The 11,227-nt window shown below is 33.7% G+C and overlaps 1 protein-coding gene across 1 annotated transcript; it reads left to right on the top strand.

The window, feature by feature from the left end:
• Nucleotides 1–7,283: 7,283 nt before the first annotated feature.
• On the top strand, nucleotides 7,284–8,652 carry LOC112506270 (cyclin-D1-1-like). The gene is made up of 5 exons (XM_025110283.1): nucleotides 7,284–7,451; nucleotides 7,524–7,610; nucleotides 7,700–8,015; nucleotides 8,105–8,211; nucleotides 8,365–8,652. Exons 1-5 carry the CDS (start codon nucleotides 7,284–7,286, stop codon nucleotides 8,650–8,652), a joined length of 966 nt encoding a protein of 321 aa, XP_024966051.1.
• The last annotated feature ends 2,575 nt before the right edge of the window (nucleotides 8,653–11,227 follow it).

Below are 11,227 nucleotides of genomic sequence, written 5' to 3'. Positions count from 1 at the left end.
ATAATAATTAAGTATTTTGTTAGAACTCAATGATTATCCTAATTATATTTTAGATTTTTTATATTTAAAATAAGATGTTTATCCTGTATTTGATTGTGTTTATCTGCAGTTAGTTACACAAATTCAGTTATGGGATGAAATCGGATAGGGATGAACGGGTTTAAGAGTTTTAAGAGTTTTAGCCAAATGCATTATAATATAGTATAGATATATTATGTGCCATATTAATTTATATTAAAACGAGATTAAAAAAAACAGTTTGAAAGTCAACATTGACCCAAAAAATCAATAAACAAACAAAACAAAAAGAAAGCAAGCAACAGTTCTTTTTTTGGTAAGCCCATTCTGCACGCATACCAGGCCCAATCAGTAAGCCCAACTTGTGAACCTACTTACTACTTACCCAGTTTTTTTGTGTTTGGGGGTTGTAAAGGAACAAAAAAGATACATAACAAGTGGGAAAAAAAAAACCCTAGCAATGGTAGCTTAATGGATAAGATTTTAAGTTTTTTTTTTAAAGGCATCCCAATTTTATTAAGCAAAAAGGTTAGATGGGATACAGACCAAACCACTATTAGGTATAGAGGCTGAACGAAGCAAAAAAAAAACGTAAGCAAATGAAATGTTACAAGACAAAGAAACCATAACTTGATCAGAACCCGATATAAGAAAATTGCAGCCTAATGGAAATTACGATATGGAAGTGCGGTGTTGGCCCCTGCTATCCCATTTCAGAGACTCCATATGAGATCGTCTCGAGATCCATTCAAAGACTCAGACACTTATTTCCGCATATAAAATCTCCTCAGATAACAACTTACCTCGAAAAACTTTGTTATTGAGGTGACCTGGAACTAAATAAAGCGTAGCCCCAACGAATGCTTGCCAATTCCTTTGAAGCTAAGGAGAAAGCGAGCGAGCACCATGATGGTTAACAATACCGAGCACCGTATTTCCCATTTTGCTGTTAAGAGCCCACCATTTCTGAAATAGTTCCCAAATTTCTTATGTGAAATCGCACCTTTCGTTACAAGTTGGATATAAAATCAAGTGCAAATATATGTTCTATAATTTTATCATCCCAATACATTTTTTTGAAATAACTTTATGTAAAACAGTACTAATTCAATTTTATTGGTGGGAACGGAAAAAATTATTTCTCTCTCCTCAAATAAAATTTTAAAGAATTCTCCAAACTTGAACTTTTCTCTTGTTTTTTTCTATTTTATATAATAATACATAGAATCTGTTGAAGCAAAATAAAGAACAAAAAAATCTTAGCTTTTTCGACTTTGGAGAATTTGTTGGAGATGCTCTTAACGTTAGGGTCTCATGGAATTAGTACATGTTAAAAGGGTGTGTAAGCTGACTGAGACATTATCGGTTACCAAACAAACAGCAGATGCAGTGTTTCATTAAAAAAATATGAAATCCTTCTTCCGTTTTTGTAATACTTATTTTATTTTCTTCAATATTTATGCAACCTAATTCATGAAGACGATGATGAAACCTTTAAGTGTTGGTTTCATCCGATATGCAAAATGAAACATTTTGGGATGAAATCATCATCGTGGAGGTAAAATTTTAAAGTTGACATGACACTTGGGAGTTGTAACACTCGAGATTTTATAATGTAATTAATTAAATTCTGATCAGTCTTAATCGAGATTGCACTCCTTGTAAATTTTTTGTGTATAGTATATCTGTTGGTGAGAAAGCCTTGTAAATTAGACTTGGAAATGAGCATCGACTGAGGTGTTTTCAGGCCTCTGCATGAGTCATGTGACTCTTGTGTTGCGACCCTTGCATCATAAGGCCAAGGTTGCGTCCTTTATACCATAGGTGGTGAGTTTTAGAGCTTGACAACCCTTTTGACTGCGACCCTTGCACGACGAAACCATCTTCACATTTCTTGTATCGTAAGGTCGAGTCAGGGACGCGGGCGACCTTTGTGCCACGACCCTAGGTTCGCATTAGGCATGCAGGTCATTAAAGTTGGGATTTCTAGGCCTTTCTCTTCATTTACTCCTCTCTTTCTTCTCTTTCTTTATTGATATCACTATATAAAGATGTGTTGTTCTTATAGATATGACATTTCGAGACTTGGATCCTATGGTTCAGACTGTATTTGGATTCCATCGTTGGAATAAAAATCATATTTTTGGAAAGAGGAAGTAACGTTACTTATGGAACAAGATCGTTTTTGGATTTATGAACTCTTGAAAGAGATGGTTATTTTGATACTTAGTTTTAGAAAAAGAAAACACGCCTTGTTGAACATCATGAGAATATGGACCCTTTGGTCAATATTGAATTTTAAATGTTATGATTGCATGAAGCATGATAAAAACAATATGTTTGAGTATAGTCAATCATTTTTTAAGGTTGTATCAAGTTTCAAACTATAACGTAATGGATCCATAGGCATAGAAGCCGATTTTCGTATGTAAGATAGGATAGTTATTCCCATGAAATAGCTAGAACGGGTAATAAATCACCAGAGAACCCAAACTATAGATATGGACACAAGCTATGGACCGCGGACGGTTGAACTTGATTATCATGTGTCCCACAATGATTTGATTCTAGTAAATGATCAATTCTTAAACATTGGAGGACTCGAACTACAGACCATTGGCTGTTGAACTCGATGACCAGTTTTTCATAATAGAATCTCTATAACATAGACTCATGGCCTACTTTTGTGTTCCATCACGATCAATGGAAATTGGGTCTCCCTCGTCATTGCAAGACGTATTATTGAATTTATGATCCTATTTTGTGAGAGTACTTAACTTTTGATTTATATTCTTGATTTCGTGATTTCAAATCTTTACTTATAAAACATGTTTGTTTTCAATAGACGTTAAGCCTAACATTTTTTTTTCTTAAATGACATGTACAGCAGGTTCTCCTAGCAGTGGGGCTCCCAAGATTTGAAAGGAACGATGATTGTCGTTAGGGGCTGTTAGTCCCAAACGGATATACAAGAGTTTTAAAGGTAACAGTTTGTATGTAAGTTGATACAAACATACAATTTTCACTTTTTAAATTCGTTTATTAATAAAAGAAGATCAATATGGAATTTACAGATTGGATTTCAACCGATGAACACCCCTACTTAACATCTTGAATTTTAACCTTTTCTTTGAACAAGGCTGCACATTAGAACTACTAAAAACATGAAGCATATATGTACAGAGAAAGCAATTAAATAATTGAAATTCCTATTTACAAACAATGGACTTCAGAAAGTACATACCTTTTTGAAGCTTTTAGCAAAGGGTAACCACGTCCACTAAACAATGCTTTACGATTGTTATAAGATCATGATATAACTTCATGGCTATTTACTTTGAACGCATTGTTGTTCTCATGTTTAACTAGGTAAATTGCTCCATGAGGATGGACTTTATGGATGAATAATGATCCACACCATCTAGTCTTGAGCTTTCCTAGGAACAGTTTTAACCTAGAGTTGAACAAGAAGACTTGTTGGCCTTCATTGAATTCTTTGTTATAGATCATTTTGTCATGCCATTTCTTTGTTTTCATTTTATAGAATTTGGCATCCCCATAGGACATATGCCTATGTTCCTTTATTTCTATTTCATAAAGTTGCAACTTTCTTTAACTGCCAACTATATTTAAACATATATTATAATTCAAATACACTAAAGTGTATTACCATCAAATAATCTCTATGATACAATAAATTATTAAAATATCACAGTCTTATTATTTATTTCTCACAATGTCCAAAACCCCCAAACATAGGCATTGTTCAATATTTATAAAACCAAATGCATAAAAGATGCAAACTTCATCAAACAATCAACACATTTGATAAATATTAAGGAAACACTTCAATACATCAAAATGGATATTTTTCGCATGTACATAGTTTTCACAAGTAACTTGAAACTCATCATGCTAGGTTAGGAAAAACCTAGTTTCCAACCCCATCTATTGCTTCCAAAAAGTGAAGACTTGAATCCACGAGTAAATATTCTAAATAACTTCTCAAGATCACTTTCCATTGTTAGAATTAAACCAAATATGAACACAATATTTAGATCTAAAAAATCTACAAAATGGAACACCCAATCACTTACTTCATAAAGATCTTGAAACCTTCCATCATAGAACTTTAATCTCCGAGGTTCTTCTCTCCGTCTGCTCCAAAAACGTCCCCAAAATGTCAAAATCATCAAGAGGGGGAAGATGGTGAAAGAAATGGGTGAAAAAAAATAAGGCTTAAAAAGATGTACCAGAGGCTTCTCGTGATCTAAGTCGCGGGCCATGTCGCCCGAGTACAAAAACGTGCCAAACAAGGGCTATCACGGCTCACGCCGCGGGCCTTGTTGCGCTGTGTCATGCCTTTGGTTGGGCCCGTTTTTCGACCTTTCTTGAAATTTATTTTAATAGTAACACCACAATTTTCGGGCATTACATATTATATTTAATATAAACAAAGACATATATTGCAAATTCAAATCGAAAACCTTAGTTTATTTCTAATAAGCGAAGATGAATTGAAAAGGGCCCATTAAAACCTTTTGATTAGTTTTCTAACTGGTTTAAAATGTAAAGGAGTCATAGCTGATAAATAAATCATGTAAATACTTGATATTATTTCATTATAGATAGTGGCAGTAGTGGTTGACAACGGTGGTGGTGGTGGTATATTTACATTATATTGTATATATTAGACTAATGAATGAGAAAACAAATCAAGAGATTATTTTTACATTAATCACTAACAATATCCATTTTCCATAGTACCCATAGTACCATATTAAAGTCGTTGAATGACATCTTCATAACAAAATATTGAACCTTCATTGAAAAGAACACCGAACCTGAGGTCAGTCTCTATCCTCAACAAACTGGCCATCTGCATATAACAACACCCTTTTTGAAAAATGTACATATAACCCGTTATTCAATTTTTTTTCCTCTCATTTTGATTCGAATTCAAATTTCTGGGACGTGGAAGTACAATATACATACATACCTACATATGTATGTGTGTGTGAGTTTTGCAAGTTCTTACATTTTCATTTCAATTTCACGTAAACTTTGTTACCAGTTTATTGTTTTTATCATCAGTTTGTAAGTTCGCTTACTAATATATAATCGATTGGAATTAGATGTAAAGAAATTCTTTAATATGTACGTATATACGCACAAAGTACAAATATGTAATATACATATCAATTATTATGCATGCAACATTACATGTGCAATTGTGCTTCTTCCTGTATTCCTTCAATCAATTTTTTCTCGAATCTAATCATAACAAATTATTGGAAGATCGATTTATATTCACAATTCAGTTTTTTATTTATTCATCATGAAGTGTCTTACAAATACGAAAAGATTCGGCATACTGCTTTTCATTTATTGTCAACTAAATTTATGATCCAAATGTAGAGGGATCTGTCATCTTATTAGGGTTTGAAAAAAAATTCAACACTTTGAAATTTCTCTCGATATTTGATTATACATTTCTGACTCCTGATCATTTTGTTACATGCAATATGCACTATCGAATTAAACAGGCGTAAATGCGCACTTGGTGAAAAATATCAAGTGCTTGGATGCGAGAAGATTTCTAGACTAAGCATAAATTTCATAAATGTTCCTGTAACGTGTAAGTCAGATAAATAACAGATACTTAGATAGGTGTACGTCATAACCAACAAATTTGAGCATGATTTTTACTTGCTATTGGAACTGTATACATACCCATTGATTTCTCATTAAACTACAAGTTATTTAAACCACAAAATACTTAGAAAAATTAATTAAAATTTGGATTGAAATTTAAATTAGTGCAAGAGAAAAATAAGTACTATACTGCTTATTCATCACAAGTGAAACACCCTTCCCACTATTTAGAATCAACAACGACCACTCCACCGTCGTCGACAACCGCCAACAACCACTTCAACATCCCCCACCACCATGACCACTCCCCCGTGCACCAAAACAACCACCTCTAATCTCCTTGTATACCAATACCATCAACTGGATGTCTGCATACCTCCCTCTCCCTTGCGCATCACCATTCCCCCCCTCTTCGTGTACATGGACGTGGTTGCGCATTACTGCCCTCCCCCTCCCTAACGACCCCTTGCCTTGTTAATGGCACCTGTGACTTTAAAACCCCTTGACCCCCCCCCCCTCCCCCAATCCTGTGTTTTGATTTAATGTCGAAACATTTTTTAGTTTGGAGTATTTTTGCTAATTTGATCGAATTTTTTGTAAGTAAAACAAATTTAAAAGTTGGATGACAATTCTTAATTTTTTTGTAGTTGAATGTTTTTTATTTGAGAATTTAGTTACATGTAGATGGTTTTTTTAGAGCATCTCTAACAACTTTTCCATAATGACAGAAGTTTTTTTTTTTTTGAATTTTTAGCCTCTTTTGTTATTCCGATAATTTTTTAACAATATTCTTCAAAATGAAAAAAGAAGAAGAGACCTGATTATAGTCGTGTTTCGCATTTCCAAGCCTTGTAGCAGCTCAAATGATCGAACCAACAAAGCAGGGGAAGCCACACAACCTAGTGGGCGACCCTACTCAAGGCTAGGCTCGCCTAATTCTCTGGAACCGCAACTAGGACGGCGGGGTAACCCACATATCTCACGGTTTTCATCTGCCAAGGAGCACAAGACCAAGGCAAAACAAACGCACGACTCAAAGATCAGGGGCACTAGTTGTACGCACAACCATGGACATGATCAAGGTCGTGAGCAAAGTCTGGTGTGAGCCCTTTTCATACAGAAATGCAGTTGTCGAACAATCTCTGAGATTACCCGACCCTACTTACTGCTATCACAATCTAATATGTAGTAGGGGCATTAAGATTAGTATTTATTATTTGTTGGAACCGATACTCATCAGAATCTTCAATATCAAAAAAGAAACGTTAGGAATTAGAGTTAATATACCTTTTTATAAAGATTTTGACTTTTACGTCTTTATTTTTAAGATATTTTTTAATTAAATGTTAAACTAAAAACAAATAAATTAGCACATTATAAATGTTTGTGGATCTACAAGAATCCATCCATCTTATACTTGGTTTATTTTAGAGAGGGTGATTAAAAAGGGCAAGAAGAGTACAAGAAAATAAAGTGAAAACATAGCAATCACCAATGTACCATCTTCCTCTCATTTCTACCAAGTGATCTTACACCACCGCCATGCCTTTCTCCACCACCACCACCACCACCACCGCCTATCTCCGCCGATCTCCTCTTTACCCCTAACCATGTCGGACCTCCCCCTGGTTCCCGATCCTCCGGCCGACGATGCCGTCATCGATTCTCTTATCGCCTCAGAACCCCATCACCTCCCCTCCCCCGACTACATCCTCCGCTGCCAACGCCGATCCATCCACCTGACCCACCGTCAAGATTCCATTAACTGGATCCTTAGCGTATGTATTTCTATAAACTTGTAACTCCATTTCTATGATTCAACCTGTAATCTTTTCACATCTTTAACGCAGGCTCACGCACATTATGGGTTTAAACCAGCAACCGCCATCCTATCCGTCAACTATTTCGACCGGTTTCTCTCCTCCGCCTCTCTTCCGGTATATATATATACCCCCTATACGTATATCTATACATACAGTTTTATGTATTTATAATAAGTAATAATGATGGTGGGTTTGAATATCAGGGGAATAATATATGGGCATTTCAGCTGCTATCAGTCACTTGTTTGTCGTTGGCTGCTAAAATGGAGGAACTCCATATCCCTTCTCTCCTAGACCTCCAGGTATCGGAACCCCGATTCATATTCGAATCCAAAACGATTCAGAACATGGAGCTTTTGGTCATGGCTAATCTCAATTGGCGACTCCGGTCGATCACTCCCTTCGATTTCCTCCATTACTTCATCTTCAAGATCCCGGTTTCTTGTAGACCCGACAACGATGATCCACATGGGAGTTTCCGATCTGCATGTTCGGATCTTATCGTCAGTACAACTCGCGGTATTTCCGCTGCCCGACCCGATTAATTCATTGTTAGTGATTTTGAAAAATCGATTATTGATTGTGGGTCTGTTTCTGAATGTGAGCAGTCATCGATTTTTTGCGGTTTCCCTCGTCAGTGATTGCAGCGGCAGCGGTGATGGTGGCGGCCGGCGGTGTTGATGTACCGGAAAGTTTCTACGAGAAAGTAAACAAAGTAATCTTGATTTTTTTTCCTTTAATTTTATTGTATAATCACACAATTCCTCAGTAAATCAAACACTTTTTCGTCAAAGAAAAAGCGTGAAATTCGAAGCATCGAAAGCTGTGAAAAAATAAGTTTCACATAATTCGTTCATTAAATTAACAGGAAATGGTGGGAAGCTGTCATCAACTGATGGAGGAGTTCTTGGTGGACACGTGCCCATCAGCCAATCAGATTAAAATGAAGCTCCGAATAGCCGAGCAGTCGCGGGCGCAGCCACCGTCGAGTCCCGATAGGGTACTGGATGCGGCTGCTTGCGTCAGCTGCTACACCTGTTCGAACGACGGTGGTCGAATCCCACCCTCCGGCGATGGTAGCTTTGGGAATAATGTTAGCCAAGCCGAGCCGCCAAACAAGCGGCTCCGATCATTTGTACATGAAGAGCAGCCATAGAATATAAATTTATTTCTTATTATATTTATCTAATACAGTATTTAAAAAAAGGTTCCTTTTTTCTCTCTCTTATTTTAAATGAAATTGAAATTAAAAACCATAACATTTAATCTAAAAACATAAATATTTATCACCCTTTTTTTTTTTTTTAAGGAATTCATCCGGTTTAGAAGTTAATCACATCTATCTATATCTGCTAGAAAGGTACTCGTGCAATGCAGCGAAATACATCTCGATTTTCATATTTTATTTTATTCTTTGTCTTTGTCGATGTTATAATACGATTTTATGTGTTTTTAAGAAAGCAATAATGATTTTATTTTGGAATAAAATATCATAAAAAAATTTAAAAAAAATATCAATGTTAATATCAAATCAACTATTTAAAAGTTTTCAACTATGTAATTTCCATAATTTATTTTTTTATTATAATTTAATTTAAGTTTAATAATGAAATAATTTATTTTTGGTTTAATAATATAATATTTTATAAAGATAATAATTAAATATTTTGTTAGAAGTCAATGATTATCCTAATTATATTTTAGATTTTTTATATTTAAAATGAGATGTTTATCCTATATTTGATTATGTTTATCTGCAGTTAGTTACACGAATTCAGATATRGAGYTTTAATAAGTTGTACTTATGCACAACTTACTTGTAATCTTGAGTTTTAAGTAACATGCATTAATAAACAGTATTTTATGCATAAAAAGTTGTTTTTAAGAGTTTTTGTCAAATGTTTTATAATATAGTATAAACTATTCTTTATGCATAAACTACTGTATATTAGTGCATACTACTTAAAATTTAAAAATTAAAAGTAAATTATGCGTACGTACAACTTATTAAAGCTCCATTTTTAAATTCGTATAATTAATTGCAGATAAACATAATCAAATACAAGATAAATATCTCATTTTTATGTAAAAAATCCAAAATGTAATTACGATAATCATTAAGTTCTAACAGACTCATTATCTTTATAAAATTTTATTGTTAAGTCAAAAATAAATTACTTCACTAAATCGTAAAAACATTATTTTTTTTAAAACCACATAAATCGTATTACATCAACAAAGACAAAAAAAATAAAATGAAACATTAAAATAAAAATATATCTCGCTGCATTGTACATGTACCCTTCTGATCATATCAAATGCATCTAACAAACAAGACATGTTTTCATATTTACAACCTTTTTATTATTCTTAATGCTTCACGTTTAATTAATGTAAATGTATGTCTACACATATGTACTCCATTTCTTTTATATATTTGATAATTCGTATTATGAGTTTTTAATTCGTCATTCATATATGAAACTATGTGTAAAGATGCAACATTTATACAATATTGTTTCATATGTAAAACGTTCATGACTTTCTTTTGCCACACACTAGACAACCATTAACATTTCATATATGAAACAACATTTACGATTTTACAATGTTGTTTCTGTTAGAAAATACAGAGGATAAAGTTTGAAATTAACCAGAAAAGTCACTCGAAATCAATTAAAAGACAAGAAGATGAAATCAACAAAAAAAAAACCAGAAAAATCTCTCGAAATCAATCAAGAAAACTGGAAAAAAAATCTCTTTGAAACATGGAATTTGGTTAAAGTTACATAGAACTTACACCTGAGACGTGCTGTTGCATCTTTCTCAAAGAGTCGACTCCATTTAGAGAAATGTATTTCATTCCACAAATCAACACAAACTGATTATTTACCATGTCAACCCGCATTTCCAAAACATCAAATCATAACTTTACGGATCTTTAATCCACCTCAAAGATGCATACATTTGATAAAAATCCCGAATCCGTCATCGATGACATTCATGTATTTTGTGTTTTAAAGTCGTTTTTTTCTTAAATAGTAGAATAAATTGTATTGGCACAAGTGGCAACCAACTCCCCTTTCCCTCACGACTTCGATGGCAACCAACTCCAACACCCTTTTTCCAATCACTTAGTGCCATCAACCCAAAGTCCCGAACCACCATCAAGTTTTAATTTTGTTTAATTAATTTTTCAACCATTAAAGTTTGTTTTTGTTACTTTTTATATTATGACAATTATACATATTGTAATAAAAAATCGTTTTGCAAAATTTGGTACGAATGATTGCAAAATTGAAACTTTGAGTTTTGTTTCTAAGACATTTTGTTTTTGTATCCGAGTGATTTATTTGAAACATTTTGTAAACTTCGTTTAATAAAATGCTAAACATTTAAAAGATTCGTTATTTTTTTGGTCTAGTTTTGAAGTATACCAAATAAAAAAAGCAATTCTAAAAACAATATAATATCAGAAATCAATTAAATGTTCTTGGTTCAGGTATGGTTAGGAGTCGGTTACCAAACACTTATCTGGTAAGTGCTTACCGATAAAATTTAACACTATTATTTACTTACCGGGTAAGATTTTAGTCCACCAAAAACGATATCGTATGCAACAATTTACCCGGTAAACGCTTACCGTGGTAAGAATTGTCGCCCTCACTTATCGGGTTGTTAGCTAAAGGAACACTCCTGTCACTATAAATTTATCATTTATAACAATTATT

This window comes from Cynara cardunculus, assembly GCF_001531365.2.
Source record: "Cynara cardunculus var. scolymus isolate 2C chromosome LG 2, CcrdV1, whole genome shotgun sequence".
NCBI lineage: Eukaryota > Viridiplantae > Streptophyta > Magnoliopsida > Asterales > Asteraceae > Cynara > Cynara cardunculus.
The sequence above is the reverse complement of the archived record's forward strand: the minus strand, read 5'-3'. Positions and strand labels throughout refer to the sequence as shown.